Here is a 24,307-nt window from a genome sequence, read left to right on the forward strand (position 1 = left end):
GGGTCGATTTAACACAACATTTTTGCTGTTGGTGTGTCGCTTTCTCTCAATTGCTATGCACACGCAGGCACACACATACGCAAATGTACACACGCACACTCACACACATAGACACAGACACATACAGTAAAACACACACACACACACACACGCACACACGCTCTTGCGTTCTGAGGCGTGGTTCATTAACATGTAATCCAGAGACGCGCCGTGTTTAATCCACACACTCCGGTCGAACACGTCGATCCGGTTCTCGTTAGGCACTAAGAGGATTAATTGCAACAATGCACCCCCCCCCCCCCCCACCTCTAATGATCGTTGAATGCTCTGTTGTCCGGGCGACGCCTTTTGAGACAATCATTCTCCAGTGGTCAATACGTGATGAGCTCCGCCGTTTCACCGATGAGGCCTGAGCTAGACCTAGCCTCGACGCTAACCTGGGTTTAGCGGATGGGGTGTGTTCCCAGCGCTGAGCTCGACGCTCGTCATCTGACGAGCGCTTGAGGGGAACTCTCTATCTCTCTCTCTCTGCAGCGGTTTACTGTGCGCTCAGAGTGTGATGCCATCAGCCCTGTGAGCGCTGTGGCCCCAGACCTGCACACCCTGAATTCTCTAGAGCCATTGCATCTGGTGGTTGAGGTTACTTCCTGTCAGAGAGAGGCCTGCTGTGTCACTTCCTGCTGCTTTATTATTAGTTGATCCTGGTCCTTATGAGGGGTGGGGGTGTTGGGGGTGTTAGGGTGCTGAACTGAACTCTATAGCGGCTTAGCAGCCTTGAAGAGACCCCATTCGATAATTCCATACATTTATTGCGTTGTCTTTTTTATATTCATTAATATAGATTAATTCAGATTACAGTTTCCCCCGCGGTTGTAATCAGTGATTATGTTTGTGTGATAACTAAGCCTCGCAAAAAAATTAATTCCTGAGATTTTATTTACTCTCCATAATTCCAAGAATTGACGGCGTAGCATTATCTTGCGCTAATGCTACGGCTCTCGCTGGTTTTCAATGGGGACAAAAGGCGGTAGGTTGGTGTTAGCCTGTGTACTTTGTGTTAGCTTAGCACGCGCTTAGCATTCATAACGCAGGCCCCAGACGGCTGAACAACTGCCGAGGAGGGATTATCAGCACCTCCTTGGTAAATGTGCTGCTTTATATCAAACATAAGGGCCGGACTGATATAAAAAATGAAGGATTAGCATTAAAACATATTAGGAACAAGCGAGTCTGGCACGGGGCCCCGGGGGGCCCAACCAGGGGTCTTGTTAACATGCTGGAAAGAGGGTGGGGGGTTGCAGGTTTTAGGGTCCCCTTTGTTGGAGTGGGTTCGAGGGGCTGTCCCTGATTAAAAAATCAAAACTCAGCAGGAACAAGTGTGAGGGGAGAACTTTCCCTCCTAAATCCCTGACAGCGGATCAGTTAGAACCAGGTCAGGGGTGTGTGTGTGTGTGTGTGTGTGTGTGTGTGTGTGTGTGTTGGGGGTTCACATATATGTCACACATGTCATGTGTACATTTGTATGCAGTTTAAGTGTGTATATATTTATTATGCGTGTATATGTATTTTAATAACCCAAATATTGACAATAACTTTAATACTTATAAGGATTATGCAGATTTATAAATAATGACAATAGCCATGATAATGATGATCATATATTTTTTTAATTAAAACACTGATACAATTATGTTACAACAATAAGGCTGATGATTAAGATAATAATAACAATGCAACACAAATAACAACACTAGCATGCCCACATTGGAGTTGGGTTACAGTCAACCTCTAAATGAGAGTGTGATTCATCATCTTCTGACTGTAAGCGCGGTTCGACTTTCTCTCTGAAGGACTGTGATGGCTCTGCAGGTGGAATGCTCTTACAATGGCATTCTTGTTTAGCGTGCTTACGAAGACACTTAGTTGGAATACGCTACCATAGCCAAGTTATGCGGTTTAACTTTCTTAATTGATAATCAAAAGAGATCGTAAATCATCGTCTGACGTTTGGATCCAAAAGCAGTCAAACTCCATACATTTTATTTAAATGAGTCACCAACGATTTACTCGCAACGCTTCAAAGCGGCGTATCGCTCTGTGTGGCGTTGGGATTAAGAAGATTTTGGAGTTAACCGCGGACCCTAGCACTCAGTTTGTTTTTAGCGTGCGCTCAGTGATGCGTTTTAAGCTGTTTTATTACAACTTTCTCCACTAATGCTTCCCGGAACCACGCGCTTATTGTTCGCCCGGAGCGCTGCAGAAGTGCGGAGCTGTTTTTATCTGTCTGCACTGCCCCCGCCGTCCTCAGTCTGCTGGAGTCCCCACAAGGTGTCTCACAGGAAGAGACACTCACGCAGGCATAAAGGCACACATACACGCACATACGGGCACACACAAACACAGGAACAAGCACACACACACACACACACACACACACACACACACACACACAGGCAGAGTCCTAGGCACACACACACCAGCAAACATACACGAAGACACGCACAGGCAGATTCGCACACAACCAACTCACAGGCAAACATACAAACACACAGGCACAATCACACACACACACACAGGAAAACATACACACACATGCACAGGCAAACATACACAGACACACAGGCACACACACATACACTTACACACACACGCAAACGTACACATACACAGGCAAACACACATGCGTAGGCACAGGCAAACATATGCACAAGCACACATACACACACACACACACATGCAATCAAATACGCCCTCAGGAATACACACGCATACACTATCACAGCAGAGCAACAGAGCTGAAGTATACATATCTGAACACACAGGTTTGTCACTACTTTATTTATGTCTGCTGTCACCCGATATCACCGTGGCAACAAGGTGATGTCGTCTTCAGCCGTGGATATACCTCACCCGACCTCTGACCTCTGATAGCAGGACCTGCTCCTCCTGCTCTCGCCTCCTTCAACCTCTTCTCACCTCCTCCCCCTGACGCTCTCCCCACCTCCCTCTCTACTCCCTCAGGCACTCCCCTGTCTCCCCTCCTCCTCCCCCCTCTCACCTCTCCTATCACCTCCCTCCTCCTCTTCCCTCCCTCTCACCTTACCCCTCCACCTGCTCCTTTTCTGCCGGGAAAGAGGTCCTTGATCGTCTCTTCCCGGTTCTCCTCCCCCCTCCTCAGTCTTGCGTCATTCTCTGGCTGAGTTACTGATTTACGCGACGTTCTTTCAACGCAAACTCAGGCCGGCTTTGTTCATCCAGAAGTCACGTTTGTATGAGCGGATTATTCAGAATCCCTAAAACCGTTTCACCTCTTGGCACTCTGTCGTTTTTTGTCTTATTTTTTGTTTCACCGAATATAATCCCTCCTTTTTACTCGGTTTAAATCTGGCCACTCAGCTCTCCAACGTCCCCCCAGAACCCCCGACTTAGACCCTCGCCAGCCCGTTCGCTCGCACTCCTTTTTTTTTTTTTACACTCCTCCCTGCAACCCGATCTCCGAAGACCTCAAATCCGTCCGTCCGAGGTGGTGACTCTGCGCCTGCCTCCCCGTATCTCCCGTAATTACCCCGCGACGCGCAGCACGACGGGGACGGAGCCGCGCCGTAATTATGTCAATACAATGCGTCCCGCTGCAGCGGCCCGGAGCCGAGCTGTTTAGCGATAAAACGAACAAAGGAAACACCGCCGACGACACCAGGGCCCTGAAATACTTAAGTCATTCTCCCCTCTCGTCTGCCAGGGATTACAGGCGTGTTGCGCGTGAATCCGAACAAAGTGCACTTATTTTATGCTTTCTCAATCGCGTGGTTTGAGAGTCTCTTCTTCAGAGCGAGCGGGTTTGAATCGGCTGACGGTTTCCTTTACCGGCGGGGTTAGAGTCCCCGGCGTTGCTATCCTGAGGACATAGTGTTGTCATCGGGTTGCTCCACCGTGCGTTTAATTGGCAGGTGAGGTTAGGTTCCCGGGCTCACCGTCTGCACCTCTAGTGTCTTGTCCGGTGACACACGCACCTTCACTCCCATTCCCCCCTAATGTGCACACACCTACGCCTCACGTGCACACACCTCCACCTCACGTGCACAGCCTTTCACTCTCTGCATTGCCTTGTGCACACACCTCCACCTCACGTGCACAGCCTTTCACTCTCTACCTTGCTCTGTGCACACACCTACACCTCACGTGCACACCCTTTCACACTCTACCTTGCTCCGTGCACACACCTACACCTCACGTGCACACCCTTTCACTCTGTCTTGTTCTAAGGCACGTGAGCAGACAAGTTGTTTCAGGACGGCAAAATACGTATTTATAATCGGAAGACTCTCTTTAAGAATTATTTGCATACCATCAGATGATTTGTAAGTGACATCAGGCAATAATTTTGATTTAAGATGCGTTACACAATGATTTGGATTCCTCAACGCTGTCGTTTACAACGTCAATACTATGCAAATACTTGTACGATGAGTCCCAGCACCCCAGGTCAAATTCCCCCAGGTTGACGATATCTAAAATTACCTTGAGAGTAAAAGACGACCGCGAGGAATCCCGATGAAGGCACGAGGCGGTGTCGGGTTTATCGTAAGCAACATTCCTCTACCGTCCGACGCTCTACCGGTTTTAAGGTGCTCACTGGAGATGTTAGGGCACCCTGTAGGTGAGCCAGGTCACCCTGTAGAAGCCCTAGGTCGGCCGTTAGAGAGTTTAAAATACACAAACTCACCTTTATTGTGTTTTTTTTTACTTTACGGCAAATCTAGTAACACGCCGACTATAGATAGTCGGCGTGTTATGTAATGTGGCACGCGGGGTAATCGACACGTTAGGACACACACACACACACACACACACACACACACACACACACACACACACACACACACACACGCACACAGAGGGCCGGGTCAGTGTAGTGGCTAGGGAGTTTGACTCCCGGCCAAAATGTATGGGTGCTCTAAACCCTGCTTGGCCCTAATGACCCTCTGTCCTGTATCTGAATTCACCGTCACATGCTTCTGCTGGAAGGACTAAATAACAGTGAAGCACACACACAGATAAACATATGCACGGATACACACACACACAAATAAACACACACACACACACGCACACACACACACATACACACACACGCACACACACACACACACACACACACACACACACACACACACACACACACACACACACAGATAAACAATTGCAGATACACACACAAAGATACACACACACACACACACACACACACACACACACACACACGTGTAATGAAAGTCGTGGAAGCAGGGGTCTACGAAGCTATGGACCGGCGGCGTCCATCTTGTCCGGTCTGAGTAAGTCTCTCCAGAGTCATAGTTAGGGAGGCGCTCTGAAGACTTATGGGACAGATGGGAGATGCTTTTACATTCTTGTAATACAGATTATAGTGGGGGAAATGTGTATCGTATCACTCAGATTAAAGTGTGTGGAAATGTGAAGTGTGTAAGTAGAGCCATATGTTGTGACTTAAGAGCAAACACACACAAACACACCCTCTTTTTAGTGTCTTCTAATCCTCATAAACTGCTCATCAGAAGGACAGGGGGAGTCCTTAATGAGCAATGTTTTTGTGCATCAGATGTTGCATCAAGCATATGTTCCTATAGGGTAACGACGACTGCTTTTTAAATCTCAAAAGCTGCCACTAACTATTCTCTCTTTGCGTCAAGTGTTGTTTTTTGTCTCTCTTCAACTTGGACGCGATTCCACTTCACTCTGCATCACAGAGAGGGATTACATTGCACCAAGCGGATGTTAATGTATATTATCATATATAGATCCTCGCCTATATGACTCTCATCATGGCATCTCCAAGCCAATCGTCGATTGAAAAGTAAATGCATTGGAGTTGTTTAAACACATAATCAAAAACCCCAATTGTAGATAAAAGTAGATTTTAAAGACAAAGCAACAAAACAATATTTAATGTGCTCCAACACTCCATCCTTCAGACTCAGAGGCGGGCCGCTCCTCACAGCCTCTCCAACCAGTCTAATCACTGATTAGGATGCCTGCCTAGCGCGGCGGCTACTTAAGGCTAATTGCGCAATAAAGACAAGGGGGGAAGTTGTCGCATTAAGGCGATGTTCCAGCCGCTCCGCCTCATTAGCGCTCTGCTCGCCGGGAGGCTCCGCGCGTCTCACGCCGCTGGTCGCAAATGGGGACGGCCACATTCACGGCACAGAGAGCGTTAGCGCTGGCGGTAGCTCCCACTGCTAGCGGGACGTGACGCGGTGACGTAGCGCGGCGCCCGGGAGCCCCGCTCGCGCTGACCGCATGCGGAGATTGTTGACGTCCCGTCTGTCGCCCTCGGCGCGCGGCGGCCTACGGGTGGATGTGACGCTAATTCATATCGGCTGGATTGTAAACCTGAAATCAAAAAAGAAAGCACTGACGTACTTCTTTTTGATTTTTTTCCTGTGTGTTGATGTTATTGCCATATTTTTTATTAAGAACGATTTGTGAGATTTTGAAACTTAATTTTGGTTTTATTCTTGTCGACTTGTGGCAGAGCTACTGATGGCTGTAGTGGAGTCTGGATGATATTCGTGTACAGTAACCATATGATGTAAGGAAGGAGGATAGTCTAGTGGCTAGTTTGGTTGACAGCCGAAAGGATCTGAGTTTGTTCCCAATTGTCCGCAACCTACCTGTAGGCATCTTGCTTGCCCGATGACTCCTAACCCCTAACCCCTAGCTGGCCCCTAAAGACGTGCAGCCTATTGGAGTTCACTCTAAGCCCCTTTGGATGAATTTGTCTGCTGCTTGACAGACTGGCAGTTTCATACTGGTGTGAGATACACAGCACTGCTCTGTATTTATTATTTATATTATATATTTTTACCTTTTAAAACCATAGTGTGGGCTTGTGTTGCTTTATATTCAACAACTAGACACAGAGTCTGCAGATATTATAATTGAGTGTCAGCTTTGAATACTGATGTATTGAATCACAATCTTAAATATTCTCCATCCAGACAGACTTAATAGGTGTAACATCACTTATAAACTTAACTTATACAGTCCTAACTATCACTGTCTGGTTGAGGTAGCATTAGATGGGGAGTCTTATTGCCATGGCAATCAGCGAGTTCTACAGAGTCTGGGCTGATGATGTCATGCGTGTGTGATCTTATTGGCTAACACCCCATCCATCACATCTCTCAGATCTCTCCCTCCTCCGGGCTTGTTCAGAGTTTGAAACACAGGCCAAGTAGAGCCATCTTTGGAAAGCTCTGCACACTGTCCTTGGAAATGTTTGATTTTGCGTTTTAATTATTCATATTTTTGTCCTCATCTGTGCTTTCTACGAGTCATGTTAGAAATGATCAGCAGCACTATTTAACCTAATCTAAACAAACGTAAACTAACCTCACTCAACCTAATCTAAACAAACATAAATTAACCTAACAACCTTATCTAACTAAACATAATCTAACCAATCATAATCTAACTCAACATTACCTAACCTAACCTAAATCAACCAAGTCTAATCTATAATTACCTAATAGGCAAAAAACAACCTAATCTAACGAAACATGACCTAACCTAACACAACCTAGCCTAACCTAGTCAAACATAAGATAACCTACACATAACTCAACCTTATATAACGTCAAACGTAAAATGACCTAGGCTATCTCGCCCTCATCTAACCTAGTCAACGTAAGATAAGAACCTCACCTAACATAAACTAAGAGAAAACATCCTCACCAAGCAGAACTATTCCACCCGGCTCACTGAAGCCCTGCGGTGTCTCCGCTCCGACCGAATGATTGAATCATCACACAGATGTTTGATTCGGAGCAGACGCTGCTTGTCTTCTAAGCAGCTTACCTTTCCAGATATAAACCTTTAACCCCCCCCCCCCCCCCCCCCCCCGCTGGTCCTCAAACCTGACGACACGATCGTCTCAATAAAACATAAAATACCCGTCCGTGAAAGTTTGAGTCGTAACACGGCTGTGATGTCAGAGACGTGGAAACATGAAACTCCATGTTCTTAATTTTGTCTCACGCTGGGGATTATTGATTTACTTATGTTTCGGCCAACATGTTGAGGAGGGAAGGGGGAGGAGGAGAGAAAGGGGGGAGAGAAAGGGAGGAAAGGAGTCGGTGAAGGAGGAGGAGAAACAGGGAGAAGAGGAGGAGGAGGGGAGGAGGAGGAGGAGGGGGAGAGACTAGGAGGAAGAGACGGGGAGAAGAGTATGAGGAGTAGGAGATATGGGAAGAAGAGGAGGAGAAACGGAGGGGGAGGAGAAGAGGCGAGCGAGAGAGGAGAGATGGGGAGGAGAGGGTGCATGGTGGGGAGAAGAGTGGTGAGGAGGGAGGAGATACTGGAGGGGAGGTGAAGAGAGGGGGAAGGGGAGAGGACAGGGAGCTTGGCGGAGGGAAGGAGAGACGATACCTGGCTAAACAAGGTCCCTCCTCCTTCGCAAATGATTGCGTTGACCTGGGTGAGGTCAGGAGGTCGTTACATAAAGTAACTTTCCGCTCTCTGAAATCACCTGTCTCCCCCGTCTACCCCCCCACTATCAGCTTATGTCTTGAGTCATCCAAACATCCCTCCCTCATTAATTTAGTAAACAAACTTGGATAAACTACAATGATGACATCAATTAAGCTCCAACGAAAGCCGATGAAAAGCAAGCGGGGTAAGCAAATAGAATTTCTGAACAGAACTCTTCAAAGTGGCGACGCGTTGGAACCAATTCCCGCTACAACTCACGGCGGAGAGGAGGCTGAAAAAAAGAAAAGAAAAAGGGCTCTTAATTTGCAAAGCTCATGTCTGCTTGGCTTCTTAAGAAGTACACGGTCAAATGATTCAATCTGAGGGCCGGCGGAGGAGAGAAGCCAACCACTGAATCTAATTTGGGGAGTCGCTCCGTATCGGTGGGAAACATGTGGCGAGATGCTATCCTTGGATTAGCGAGGGGTTTAGCGGCGTAAATGTGTTCCTTCTCCTCCTGGCAGAACAAACAGCGGCTCGTACGCGGGCCGTAACACTAGTCTGCGTGTTTGGGCTCACGGTGGGGAATCTGAACACAGATTACTGGAGTCCGATTAGCAAATTGCTGTAATTGTGTGTGTCAGTGCGTCAGTGTGCGTCGGTAAGACCTTAAGAGTGGGGTCTCTTCCCTCCCCTCTCAGAGTGGGGGTCGGGGCTTCATTACACACGCACAACCTCCGGAATCTGAGATTAAATCCCTCAAATGGACGGAGGAAAGAGTGAATCCTAACGCTCGGTCGAACCGGCTAGTGCACGCGTGACCCTTACACGTTTATTGTACCGTGATTGCAAAAAATATTGATTGTTCTGTTTCTCTTCTCCTCCGGTGTGCGTGTGCGTGTGTGTGTGTGCGTGTGTGTGTGTGTGTGTGTGTGTGTGTGTGTGTGTGTCAGCAGACTTCCTGCCCCCACCTCCCCCGCCGACCAGAGACGGGAGCACCCTGCCCTCGCTGGGCTTCTTCCCCCCCCCTCCCCCCATGGCCTCCTACGAGCCCCAGGTTGGTCTTTCACCACTTCACAACACCAGTGTAACTCTCATAACGGTGGGACTTTCCTTCACACGGTCCTAACGGTGCAACTCTGATTCACACGTTCATAACCGTGTTACTTTCATTCACACGTTCATAATTGTGTTACCTTCAACCACACATTCACAATTGTGCTCAAAACATTAATAATGGTCTGACTTTATTTCACACATTCATTACAGTCTAACGTTTATTCACATGTTCGTAACTGTGTACCTTGATTAATACAGTCCCTAAAAGCGTGACTTGAATTAATGCATTCATAACGTTACTGTAATTCAAACATTCTTAATTTGTAACTGTAATTCACAAATCAATTCATTCATAACAATTACATCATAAAGAACGATTTCTCTTTGAAATTATTGTCTTTTACGTTCTGTATCCCCCGCTTCTGTGAGAAAGGCCTTTGTGTTTGAGTGCTATGAAATAAACCCAGTCATAATGTTGTTGGCATTAAGGCATTTCGCTGCTCTCGGGTGGGCTAAAGCGTGGAGCTGTGATTTTCTTAGAAATAATAACACGCTGATGGACTCAGACACACAGATGCTGTTTGTCTAAGGTGTAGCGAGAGAGAGAGAGAGAGAGAGAGAGAGAGAGAGAGAGAGAGAGAGAGAGAGAGAGAGAGAGAGAGAGAGAGAGAGAGAGAGAGAGAGAGAGAGAGAGAGAGAGAGAGAGAGAGAGAGAGAGACTCCAGCGTCTCTCCGTCTCCCTCAGCCTTTAATCACAGCTTCAGTCTGGGAAGCCTTCACAGGCCCGCGTTAGATGAACGCTCTCCAAAGGGAAGAAAGAAAATTCCCCAAAAGCACAGTTGGAAGAGTCGGAAACCTTGAGAAGGAACACAAGAGCCATCCCTCGTTCCGGGGACGCCTGGCAGCGGCAAAGATTCCAAGCGGGCCGACATGAGACGGCAAACAACATCATTTGGCGCAGGTTCGGCTCACAACAACACCGAAGGCCTGTGGCGCCCGTACCCTTTATCTGACATCTATTAGCCGAGTCTGTCCGTAGAAGTTTGAAACTTGGATCACGGAAAGTGTCTCATTACTTGCGAGGGCTCTTTGATGTTCCCTTTCATAGCCGGCTCCTTTTGGCTCTCGGCTGCCCTGGGATTCCATCTTAATTTCTTAATAAGTCTTTGGTATCTTAATTATGAGTCCCACCCGCACCCGATTTCAAAGTGCTGCGATTGTACCGTTCCGTGAAAGGAGCTTCGACCCCAACCTCCGCTGTCTCCGGCGCGGCCGTCCTTGTGCTCTCCAAAAGAGGGTGATTACTTTCACTGAATGAATAAATCAGCTCCTCCTAAAGACAGCGCTGCGTTCTTGGCCAGCCTGGATGTCAGGTGTGAGGGTTCGAGGGGCAGATGTTAATACACGGCTACTACATCACAAAAGAAAATCTTCAAAAGTATTTATCGTATGTATTTCTATCTCCATGGCTGTTGTCGAGGTTATGAAAACCTGGATGACAGATTTCTAATGAATCAAAACACGAGAGTTCTCTCTCTCTCTCTCTCTCTCGCCCGCCTGCTCCCCCCTCTCCCTTTCATCCTTGTTGTTATCACTGTTAAAAGACTTTGCGTGTTTTCCTTGCCGCTGATATGAGCCATTAGTGGTTGCCTTTGTTTACCCCCGCGCGTGATTGCCTCAGATGTCGAGGCTGGGCCCGCCGTGCAGGAGTGGGAGGCGAGCGCTGCCTGTAATGCCTTGTGACAGGTAATCCAAACACATAACATTAGAATAAGCAGCAGTCACTGATCCAGCTTGCTCAAAAGCCCCCTCAGGCATTCGCACACAGTCTCTCGCAGTTGCAGCATAGTTCGGCGGACTAAAAATACCGCTCCTTTCCCGTAAGAGAAATTCCCTGCAATTTTTCGGGGAGTCGAGAAAGCGGGAGGAGAGGGGAAGAAAAGGCAGAGGCAGAAGAAGACCCTCGTGTCGCTAGCAATCATTTTATTGCTGCTGTGTTGCTGCACACACTTTGTGCGTTCGTGCAACGGGCTCTGTGTTCTCTGATTCAGACCCTTTTTTTGTTGTACCTTTTTATTTAAGTTAGTGTTTGATGCCCCATTTGGAAATTATAAAATGAGGGCTTATGTTTGTGAGGCCGTCAGACAGCAGAGATTTTATGATGGATGATAGATTAAAGATGATATTACATCATTCCTGCATTATTCATCTGATAAAAATGGGTATGATATCCACCATTTTTTTTTTTTTAATTTATGCAAAAAATATAATTTCTGATATAATAATCGGAAATACATTTTTTTTTGACACTCTTTGTTTGACATGGGGTTGAGATCCGGGGCTGAATAGGAGCGAACCCCTGTACTCCAGGCAGGCTGATCTGCAGTGATACCGAGCAGAGGCTGAGCAGAGCGCCGCGACAGAAGAGTTGATTTCCTTCCAGGCCGTGCGAGACTCCTCATTCTAACTCAACGGGCTCAGAGCTCAGGGGCTTTCCACAGGGCTCTGAGGTCACGCTGGAGGTATGAGGAAACAGTGGATCTGTTTACTACAGGCAGTGGATCCTGTAGTAAACAGAGTGCAGTGGATCCTGTAGTAAACAGAGTGCAGTGGATCCTGTAGTAAACAGAGTGCAGTGGATCCTGTAGTAAACAGAGTGCATTGGATCCTGTAGTAAACAGAGTGCATTGGATCCTGTAGTAAACAGAGTGCAGTGGATCCTGTAGTAAACAGAGTGCAGTGGATCCTGTAGTAAACAGAGTGCATTGGATCCTGTAGTAAACAGAGTGCAGTGGATCCTGTAGTAAACAGAGTGCAGTGGATCCTGTAGTAAACAGAGTGCAGTGGATCCTGTAGTAAACAGAGTGCATTGGATCCTGTAGTAAACAGAGTGCAGTGGATCCTGTAGTAAACAGAGTGCAGTGGATCCTGTAGTAAACAGAGTGCAGTGGATCCTGTAGTAAACAGACTGCAGCGTCTAAATAAACCGTGCAGTGGATTATGTAAGTTCAGTTAGGGAACTGTCTTAATAAAGAAAAGGCAGTGGATCATGTAAGGATATTTACCTACAATTGCTACAGTCACAAATTACCATCCAGGATTATAACTCCAACCACTCAAACCATGGTTACGGCATGTCAACATCTTTGAAACCTTCAGTCGCCCCTCCTACTACCACCAATAGAATCCTGAACGATCCAATCAGATCTTGCTTACCTCTTGTCGCGACTCATCCCCTGAGTCTTGTCCCGCCCCCTTCGACCAGGGCCGACCGTGTGTCCGTCCCGATGTGGGTGAACCCAAACACAAAGAAGACCAAAGACCTGATGTTTCCGGTCTTCTGAAGACTCCCCACACCCGACTTCGTCTGACTTAACCTCTGGTTTGCTTGTTGATGCGACCTGAACCGACGGCCCTCCTACCCGGACCCTGGAAGACGGGGTCCCGGTGTTCCTCCTCAAGACTCCTTCTCCTCTTCAAGGCTCCGCCACTCCGCAGTGGGGGAGTTTCTCCTCGTCCTTTAGAGAGCTTAGGGTCGGCGGGAGTAGTATAATGTGGCTTTTTGAAGCCCTTTGAGACTGTGATCAAGGGCTGTGCTAATAAAACGGACCTGACCTGACCTGACTCTGCCTCGTCGGCCTGTGAAGACAGCAGGGGGTTCCCTCGCCTGCCTCCACTCACAGCTCCCCCTCTTCCTCCTCTGGTGTGTGTGTGTGTGTGTGTGTGTGTGTGTGTGTGTGTGTGTGTGTCAGATGAAGGGGCCGGAGAAGACCCTGGAGGAAAGGCGCTCCAGCCTCGACGCGGAGATTGACTCCCTCACCAGCATCCTGGCCGACCTGGAGAGCAGCTCGCCCTACAAGCCCCGGCCGGCACAGGTACTGATGGCACATACGGCTAACCCATTCCCAGACAGCTAGTCCATACAGCTAACCCGGACCTGTAAAGCTAACCCAGACCCGTAAGCTAGCATGGACAGCTAACCCAGACCCAGATAGCTAGACAGCTAGTCCAGACAGCTAGCCCAGACCCGTATGGATAGCCTAGGCAGCTAGCCTAGACAGTTAGCCCTGACATCTAGCCCGTGCAACCATACAAGCCCAGGCCAGTACAGGTATAGCTAGCCCAATCAACTAGCAACTACAGCTAGCCCATATATTCATACAAGCCTAGACCAGCACAGGTAGCACTAGCCCATACAGCTAACACAGACCTAGATAGCTATCCTAGACAGCTAGGCCAGACAGCTAGCCCAGACCCGTAAAGCTAGCCTAGATAGCTAACACAGACATAGATAGCTATACTAGAAAGCTAGCCAATACAGCTAGCCCATGCAACCATACAAGCTCATGCCAGAACAGGTAAAGCTAGCCCAGTCAGCTAGCCCCGACAGTTAGCCCTTCCTATGAGGGGTTAGCGTGATCCTTCTGTGTTCATGTTGGTCGTGCTCCACTTTCCTGACCTAAAACGGCTTGTATGTTAGATGACATCGTCTGTCAAGTTTAATTAAGGGGGAACAATATATCACTAATGTAGTTTAGTTGATTGTCCGGATAAACTAGGACGAACTTCCTGCTACCAACTGCCGTTTCCAAAATGTTGGCAGCAACGACGTTCGTAGCGGAAGTTTAAAGCACGACAAATGGGTTTCTAATTCAAAGAAAGGAAACGCTCAACACGTAAAACAGCAGAATGAGGTTTCCCGCCAGAAACAATACGTGTTTTACTTTTGTGCAAACGTACATTAATAACCTCGATGAGTGTTGACCTATATCATTAATCGATATCAAGTGATATTAAGAACAACTTCAAAACGACGAAGGCCTTGGGCACTTCGCTAAATTATTTGACACACAAGGAATGTAGGACAGGAATATAAAAAAGCGAACCAATGGTGTTTGGATCCGAAGGCTCCAAGGGCCTGGCTGCCACCGTAGAGATCACTTCTCCTTGGAGATATTAAAACATCTCAAGCCGTTAGGGCTTTTATCTGTGATGAAGACTGGGAACACAGGGAGCCTTCCCTTCCGCCAGTAACTCGAACGTCTGCCGAGCTATTCTGGGATGTCGGGGCGTATTTTTTTCATAGCGTGTAATGGAACATTTAATTTATTGTTTTATTTATTTTTTTATAATAATGCGTCTGCTTTTCATGACATCACACACACTTGAGATAAACCGAATGTTGTCGTCGTGTTCGCCCCGCTGTGTTGATGTGTTCTGATCAAGTGCGTTGCGTGTCTTAAACCCGTTCTGTCGTGGGTTTGACTGTTGCTTGTTTTGTCACGCTTCAGTGATCGTGTTTCTGTTCTGTTTTCTATTTCTGTTCATAATGGAACAATCACTATGTTCATATTAGGCGTCGATAGTGGTTTGGTAATGTTTGACAATACTACTTCCTTAAGATGTAGTGACAGACAGACAGATATAATGACAGACAGACAGGCAGATGTAGTTACAGACAGACAGGCAGTTGTAGCGACAGACAGCTATAGTGGCAGACAGAAAGACAGACATAATTTGTGACAGTCAGACATGTGTGTTTGCGTGTGTGTGTGGCTGGTTTGAACGCGTCGTGCCGGTAACACCCTCTGGTTTAATCATTACCAGCTTGGGAAAGAGCAACACACACATACGCACACGCACACACGCACAGGCAAACACACATACACACATACACACATCTTGGGTGGACAGGCCAGAGGGGAAGGAAGGGGAGGGCAGATGCTGTCTTTCTGCTCATTGCTGCATCATAGGGATGGATTACAAATGGTTTGAATGACGAATTAGTAGTGGAGCTTCCTTATGTGGAAATTTCCGTAAGTCTATCAACATATATATTTATAATGTACTAATCGTTATAAAGTTGGTAATTTACGGCATTTGTTTTACTTCAGTAAGTATTTTAAATAGAAAGCATATTGTTGGTTTAAACAGGAATGGCAGTTATTATTCAGTCTAAAATGGTGTGAAATGTTTTTACAGGCAAATTGAGCACACACAATCTTTAAAGTGTTTATTGTGAATAATTGTAACTCAATTAAAAAAATCTATATTTCGTTTTGTAATGGTAAATCAGCATGAGTGGTTAGACAGTTAAACAACTGCCTAAAAAAAAGATCTAATAGGCTTTTTATTACTCAACTCTCAGTGCGAGGGAGAGAGCGAGTCCATGTTTCCCTGAATCCCCAGTTCCCCTTTAAAGAAGAGAGAAGTTCACGTCAGTTCAGCCCCACCGCTGCTCTCTGCAGCGTGCCAACGGCCTTCTTCCTCCCAGGGATCTCTAGGAACCCAGACAGCAGCCAGTCTGCTCAGCTCGTTCTTCCCCTCACACCACACACATCTCCGCAGTGATTCAGAGGAACATCTGGGTGACCTTTGAACTTGAGATTCAGCCGCGCGATGATCCGTACGTTGAAGGCCTCTGTTCTGTTGTTGAAACACAGATGTCTCCAGGGTTCACACACGGCACAACACTACACAGGTACACACACTCAGGCCCTGCTACACACACCTCAGGAGACACACACGTGTTCTACTCGGAGCTCCTGACCAGAGCTGGCTGCTGCTCTGTAACTATCCCCTAAATAAAATATAGAATAAGTGCTGATGTTGAGGAGTGGCCCAGAGAGGGGCCCTCAGTACCTATATGAAGGTACCTGAAAGCTTTTCCCAACATGCGGTGAAACATTAATGCCCACCTGAGCGCTGTCTTACCTTACGTACAGCGCTGGAGCTCTGTTGGGGTCAGCGTCGCTGCTGCTGCTGCTGTTGTTGATTATTACAGAGAGGGTACTCAGTTAAAGCTGAAGGAGTCTATTTAAGGCCGCAGGGTGCCTCTAACCTTCTAGTGGGTGAAACATGTAGCCTGGCATGGATCCTGCTGCGACGCAGGTTTGATTCCTGACCTGCTGCCCTCAGACGCAACACGTAGTCGCTCTCTCTCTCTCAGTGAGCTGGCTGTCGCCCTGCATGGCTGACCTCGCCGTCAGTATGTGAATGTGTGCATGAATGGGTGAATGTTAGGCAGTATTGTAAAGCGCTTTGAGTGGCCGCTGTTTAGAAGAGCGCTGTATAGATGCAGTCCACTTAAAAGTCCCTTTGGATGAAAACACAACAGTACACACCATAGAAAATGCATACAGATGCATCAGTTCTGTGATTAAGTTCACAATTTGTTTTTTCTCCTGCCGTTCTCGGAGTGTAGTTGAAACAACCGCGTGAAGCCATGAGAAACAAAGTTCTCCGGCTCTCTTTAATCCCTGAGCGTATCCACGGCAACATCAGGAAGCCTCGGTGTCGGGATGCTCCTTCTGTCTCAGATGTCTCTCCGCATTAGACACACACACACACACACACACACACACACACACACGCACACGCACACGCGCGCACACACACACACACACACACACACACACACACACACACACACACACACGCACAGAAACACACACACACATACACACACACACACACACACACACACACACACACACACACAGAAACACACACACACATACACACACACACACACACACACACACACACACACACACACACACACACACACAGAAACACACACACACACACGCACACACACACGCACACACTGGGTATCGCATGCTCTCCCAGCTGATGCTAACAGTAGCTGATTCGTGCTGCCTGCCCTTTGACCCCTGGCCCAGTGCAGCTGCTCCTGTCAGCTCTGTCTGTGCATTCCTACGGCAACGCAGCGCTAGGCCTAGCGTAGCATGGCAGGTTCCCCAGCTGTTGAGTCCAGCCCGGCTCTCTGTTCCAGATTTAGTTTTTTATTTATCTTTAATTTACAGAATCTTAATCAGAGTTTTAATAAAACGTCTGGTTATATTTCAAATTACAATCGACGTAAACGTTTGCTTGAATCTGTTAATCCCATTCAAATCGTATTCTTTGCATTGTGCATACGTCTGTCAGCGTGGAATTGCGCGAGGGGCTAAGTGAGCAGCTAATGCCCGCGCAGCATGCTAATGCGCCGTGATGCTAATGTGAAGCTGGGGCACGCTATTAGAGTCTGTTGTGAGGAGCTAACCGGTTAGCCCCAGTGAGTGTCTAAACACGGCGCATGTCAAACGCCAGGCCTCACACTCGCTGAGCATTCCTCCTGGTTTTCAGTAATATTAACATACATAAATATAGGAAACTTACAAGGTATCGCAAAAACGCACGCTTCGAGGATTGAAAGCCTGGCTTCTCATTGAAGTCAAATGTAATTATTATAAACGTTATTTATAGTCATTATTTGTATTTTTTTATTTGTCCTCCAGTAGTAGTATAATCATCCAATATTATGCTCGGTAGTATATTCTTAACTGCTATAGGTTATAATTAGCTGTGCAATTACATTTTAAACTGACGTTAATTTGTATCATCCATCATCTCACTGTGCTGGTCTCATAAATGCATCATAAAATGTTTATATGACACCGATAAAATAGTGCATATGTATACCGTTATATTCTCATTTATTTCTAAACACCCACTGAATCCAGACCTAATCCTAACCCGTTCAAGCCTGTAATAATCAGGTGTGTCAGGTAAGGAAGAGGTTATTCAGAGACAGAGAGGGGCTGATTGCACACATCTAAAACTTTTTGTGACTCCATTACATGGACAGTTGTGTAACACTCAAAAGATCTTCCCGCAAACCTTCATTTGACTCGCGTTTCTAACAGGAAATGTGGTCTGTTTTTATGCCAGTTTCTCGCTTTGTCTTTTCTCTCTATCGTCTTTTTTTCTCTCTCTCTATCTCTCTGTCTCCGTCTCTCGCTCTCTCTCGTTCTGACTCAGTTTATGGCCCAATGTAAATATCCTTCTGACATAAAGTCGTTGTGTCAGACTATCTGTGACACAGCGATCCCACAGCAGAACCGATCTCACGGAAACCAAACTTCTTGAATTCAGAGCGGCTTTTCACTGAATGCCACTTTAATTTCTAAAAATGTATTATTTGGATGATTTGTCAATAATTCGATAATATAATAAGTCTGGAGGCTAGAATAAAGGTCTGCCGATCAGATTGGTCTCTCTGTCAGTCGATGCATTCGGTTCAACGATTTCTACAAATCAAATCGGTATCTTCAATGTGTTCTCACACCCCTCTCACAGTTGGTGTGAGAGGGGTGCCGTGCATGCTTGTGTGCATGTGTGTATGTATCTGTGTGTGTGTTTTGTTAATGTGTGCGTGTGTGTGTGTGTGTCCGTGCATGTTTGTGTGTGTCCATGCGTGTGTGTGTCTGTGCATCTACTTGTGTGTCTGTGTGTATGTCCATGCGTGTGCGTGTATGTGCTTGCGTGTGTGTGTGGGTTCTTCCGTGCCTGCGTGCGTGTGGGGTTGTTTCAGAGTCGGTGACTCTCTTCGGCAGAGTCCCGAAAGCCCGATCTGCCACATGACTGCCTGCTGGCCTCCTTCCTGCTCCCTCCACGCCTCCTCCCCGCGGTGTGTGTGTGTGTGTGTGTGTGTGTGTGCGTGCGGTGCATGCGTGCGTGACTCACTCAACAGTCACAGTTCCACTCGGGCGAACTCTGCGGCCCAGAGAGTTCTAGTGCAGTGATGAGAACTTGTCGCGTGTTGCGTATGAGCATGTTTATACAGCAGCACAGCCGCGCTCGCTGACTGTCTAGAAATATCACGTAACAGTGGGATTCAAGCAGTGACCCGCCGGTGAACTCTGGGGTCAAGTGTTCCTCGTGTGAATGGGAGCCTCGCGAAGCGTGTGATGATTAGGACTGCCCCGCGCCGCCTGGGACTGTGACCCCGATGTGACCCGCAGAGGCTTATTTTGGTTCTGTTCTCTGTGGGGAGTTAGCAGCAAACATGGCTAATCACGGCACCCGCATTTTTCGGACTCATTTGTAATGTATTCCGTACACACGGGCTCACGCTAGGACGCACGCACGCAAACACGCAGGCAAATGCACTCGTGCGCAATGCACACGCACGCAAATGCACACGTGCGCAGACACACACACACACACACACACACGTACAAACTTACAAACACGTGTACACACACACACACACATGCACACAGATATCCTTGCAAACGATGGCAACGCCTCATATTTAGTGTTGTTTTGAAACAGGGACCTCCGCCCTCCAACCCCTCACTCGGCGTGTGTTGCCCCACCACTGTCCCACCACCCTCCCCTGAGTCCCTCTGCTGGCGGACACGGGGGCGTGACGGACGGACATGGTGGTCCCGGTTGATTCCTCCCAGATGGAGGCGAGGGAGAGGGATCTCTCTCTCACGTCAGGCTGTTTGTGAGTGCTTCACTTCCACTCCATGTCAGTGTTTCAGAAGTTTTCCCCAAATCCACACAGAGCAGATGTTTCATTCCCGAGGTCAGCTCGCTGGGTTTAGCGGCGGCTTAGCGCGTGATGGACACCGGCTAAATGGACCCATTCTCTCCGGCTGACCCCGCGGCCTGACCTTGTTAGGACACCACCCCCGGGTAAGGCCCGCGGCGGCCTCCCTCCTCATGGCCTCTGTCTCGACGGATCCGTCTTGAGGCGAGATGGACAAATGTCGAGCCATGTGTCCATGTTTGCTCCCTGTTGGTTCGGGATAATCGCGGGAGGGGTCCATGTTGGCTCCATGTTGTTTCGCGATGGCTGCCCGGCTCTGCAGGCAACTATGTTGGCCGAAGAGGGATACTCGGATCCATGTTGGCTCAAGATGGCGGGGGGCTCGGAATCGGTTTCCCGCTCCGTTGACCTGTACTTGGGGACGGAACTTGAATCGTTAGGATCAGACAGTTTTTAACCTGACTCGAATGAGTCCAGTCCATACAAGTCAAGACACGTGTACCAACATTTCTGAGTCTCCTCCTGAAGGCCTTGGTTTTACCACGACTAGGCTCGGATCGGGGTGCTGTTGTTGTTAACACTCCCAGGGGTGAAGATATGCCAGCTGGGACGGCTACAGGGCCTGGAAGGTCAGGCCAGAGGGTCTAAATGTGTCCGGGGTCAGCCAGAGCAGGCTGTGTTGCGGGGGGTCTCCTCAGGACCTCTGTGGGCTGTGTCGCTGTCGTCACCGCCTTAACCTCCATTGGATCATCCCCTACGTTGTTGTTATTATTAGCCGGACGAACCAATGACTACCGAACACGAGCTGCCCTCACTGCAGCGGATGTCAGGGGAAGCTGGAAGCGAGACGAGGGCGTAGCATCATCAGAAACCAGTCCAGTGGCCAGGGGGACGCCCAGCCTAAAGGTTCTGGGTTCGAACCCTAATGTCTAGACAACTCTAAGCAAGCTGCCCCCTAACCCCTATTTGCTTACCCCTAACGACTTGTATCCAAAACAAGTCCTCCGGTAACTTGACGACAATTATAAAATTGTCGTCAATAATATCATTGGTCGTCATAGAAGGCGTAGAATCATCAGAAACAATGCTAAAAGGTGTAGCGGCATAAGAAGTTGCGCTAAGAGGCGAGGCATGAGCAGAAGCGATGCTAAAAGGCTAAGCTTCAACTGCTGTCACCACACATTAGCTCTGTCCGCTGCAGCATGTGTTAGCTTCCGGATATATGTGCTAGCGCTCAGAGAGGAAGGCTAATATTTACCCTCTGAGGGACGGGTTGGTTTGACGTGAGCTAGCGACCTGAACATAGCATGACATCTGGGGGGAGGAGTTCAGGGTCAAAGATCAGAACTGGTGGTGGGTCAAGCAGAATCTTAAACCAGAGTGCATGATGGGAGTTTTGTGAATAATACCAGGTGCCAATAATAAAGATCTCATATTTTCAGTGGTCTAGTTAATCTAATATGTGTGGTGCCTCTGCAAATAAGACTACTGTTTAAACAGCCCAGTCTTTTAGGGAGTTGTTAGAAAATAGTGGATAGTACAGCTCAGTGGTTTGGTACATCTGTTTCTCCCCATCAAAATGTGTCCTATGTGCATCGCACCAAACGATGTGATTCGTAGTAGTTTGCTCATGGCTACGAGTCATTAAGAAGTCTGTTAATACATGACCTTTTACGAGACCTTTCAAACCTTAAAAAAAAAGAAAAGCTAATCAAAAATGTTACATCAAACGTCCTTCGTTAATCAGTCAGCGAATCTCATGTGATCGCAAACGCATATGAAGCGAGCCCAAATGGGCCCCCGACCCACAGGTTGGGGAACACTGGGACAGGTTAACCCAACGCCAGGTTCTCTGCTGCGGAGGTGACAGTGTCATCTCCGCAATGTTTCTGTAGGTCGTGGTTTAATGAACCGACCGATTCCTCGAGTGCTGTTTTTCTTCGCCGACCCGGAGAACGATGTTCAGATCAGCCGAGCGGCGCGTGAATCTGGCTCTGGGTTCAGGACAGCTGAACCGTGGTGATTATATTAAAGGCCAGCAGATTTTAAACTTCTCAACCCTGACATTTGATTCCTCCTTTTGTCCTATTCGGTAGAAGACTGATACACGCAAGTGAAGTAAAGGCTGTTTGATTCTTGTTTTATTTTTAATGTTCCTTTTCACGTTAAACGCTAGGGAGGCCATTTATTTTACATTATCACGGCATTCAATAAATTAAATGACAAAAAATAAAACAAGTCTGGTATCTGTGGCTGTCACAGCCAGGCCTTCAGTAAGCATTAAGTCTAATCACCCCATTCAGCCCAAATTAATTGATTGGATGGCCTGTCTGTCTGTCTGTCTACCTCCCTCTGTCCTCACACAGCGAGAGATCAGTCCTCCCCAAGGCCAGGCCCTTGGGGCCCTTATGATTTCAGATGTATTTTTCACACCACCTTCCAACCACACAAAGAGACAAGCAGCCTTTACACGATCACACTTCCACCATTCAAGAGCCATCGCCACATTCAGTATTTGATATGAGTTGAATCCGTACCACCAGAGGGTCTTAAGTCAGGGGCCCCTCAGCTCCACGCCAGTGGGGGCCGTGACTGAGGGTCCGCCCTGCCCATGGCGACGGCCTCCTGCTGTGATAAGACTCCCCTCTCTGCCGGAGAGGAGATTCCTCTTCTGAGAGGAAATGCACAATGAACGTTTAAAATGTAATTGGCACGTAAATGGCAATATCTTACCTTGAAGTAAAAGTGTATATTTTTAATGTAATTTTTATCTAGAATGGTAGTCATATTTTCAGTGTTTAAATATAGTTTGGAATTTGCGCTTAGAACCTGAGTGTGTTTTTGTAAGTTATGCGTGTTCTTTGTTCTATCTGTATTTCGCTGCAACACGTACAATTCCCTTTGAGGATGAGTAACGTTCTCTATCTTCGTTAGAAAAAAGAAATGTGATCAGTTATTGAGTTCAAACGAGCGTCGATTTGATTCTGTAATCTGCAATAATATTCTGTAATCTACACTCTCTGTACTCAATATTGAGTACAGAATAAAGCGTATGGATTAAAGAATCCAACACGGATAAGTTATCGCTCCCTCACGGATAGAAGCGCTGATCCGCAGAAAGACTTGTTCCTCGCTCCGGTGGAAGTAAAAAGTACGACAAAAAGTCCAGAAGTACAGCGAGCGGCAGAAGTTGAGGATGAAGAGGAGTTGTGGAGGATGAGGAGTTGAGGAGGATACGGGGGCGTCTGAGGAGCAGAGAGGAGGCGCAGTGACTCTGTTCGGGGGGGTTCCGCCACCCCACCCCCCTCCCCTTGTGGGTTGAAATGCAAAGTGAACAGTTTTCCTTTCCCCCCCCAGGTGTGCAAATCTCTCCTAATCTGTTTTAACGTGTCGAAAGGCTTCTCCGCACTCCTGTGAAATTTCACACTCAGGACGTGCACAAAGTCAGTCTGCATTACGGCGGGGACCTATCTACGCCTGCGTGTGTGTGTGTGTGTGCGTGTGTGTGTCTCATTTTGTGTGCATCTTGTGTTTGTTTACAGCCCCCTATACTTTCCTTACACTTTCTCCCTCATCGTTCTGTAACGTCATCCGAATGCTCTTCCACGCCTCCATTTTGTTCCTTTGTCTCTTTGCTCATCATCAGTACATTAAATAAGATCTCAGTTTTAAGTAACAATTATCCACGCGCCAGAAAAAGAGGGCATTGAGTCGAGACGCCATCGCCCGTATCAAGGCGCTCGGTCTGAACCTCAGCTCGTCCTCGGTAGGACTCTGCCGTGGGCCTTCCTTCGCCGTCGGAGCGTTGCCTCCCTGGCTCCTTCGTCTTTGAGCGGGGAACTTATTTTTACACGCCGCTACCTTCAGAGTTGTATAAATAATGCCGGCTCCCTTCTCAGAGATGCCGTGTGTGTGCGCTGTGTGGCCCCAGGGAGCACAGTAGTACGTAGACGGCGCTGATGGGGACGATGCGTGTGTATCCAGCCATTTGTAAACGCTGAATAAGTGTCAAGTGATCACAAAAATTGTCTTTATTATCATTATCCGTTTATTACATTTTACTTGTTGGGAAAAAAAAACAGGTACATTTATGTAGCTGTCAAATCATCCCTATAATTTTCATCATTGTTGTTTTTATAACTTTCACTGTACAATATAATTCACTGTGTATTATTTCAGTTAAGAAAAATCCTCATCCTCAGCTTCAAAACCGCTTTACCGGGGTCTGGAATAATTAAATCCGTTTGCAGCTTCTAACATTTAAAACATCACGATTGTGAACAGACCGATGGCACTGACAGAATATGTACAGAAGTAGAGATGTACTGTGTTTACGTGATCAGTGCATCTCCTACACTGGATACAGTAACGAGTTTAATTCAGTGACACAGTGAATGTGCAGTCTAGCCCATTAAG

General features: G+C 47.5%; 1 protein-coding gene across 1 annotated transcript in view; it reads left to right on the plus strand.

Annotated features, from left to right (window-relative positions):
- lpp (LIM domain containing preferred translocation partner in lipoma) overlaps window positions 1-24,307 on the plus strand; it is an 82,051-nt gene that overhangs the window by 38,766 nt on the left and 18,978 nt on the right. The window contains exons 5-6 of the mRNA XM_079739290.1: window positions 9,441-9,544; window positions 13,299-13,421. Of these exons, the coding sequence (XP_079595416.1) occupies window positions 9,441-9,544; window positions 13,299-13,421 (227 nt within the window). The remainder of the gene's footprint in view (window positions 1-9,440; window positions 9,545-13,298; window positions 13,422-24,307) is intronic.

This window comes from Pollachius pollachius (genome assembly GCF_949987615.1).
Source record: "Pollachius pollachius genome assembly, chromosome: 7".
NCBI classification, from domain to species: domain Eukaryota; kingdom Metazoa; phylum Chordata; class Actinopteri; order Gadiformes; family Gadidae; genus Pollachius; species Pollachius pollachius.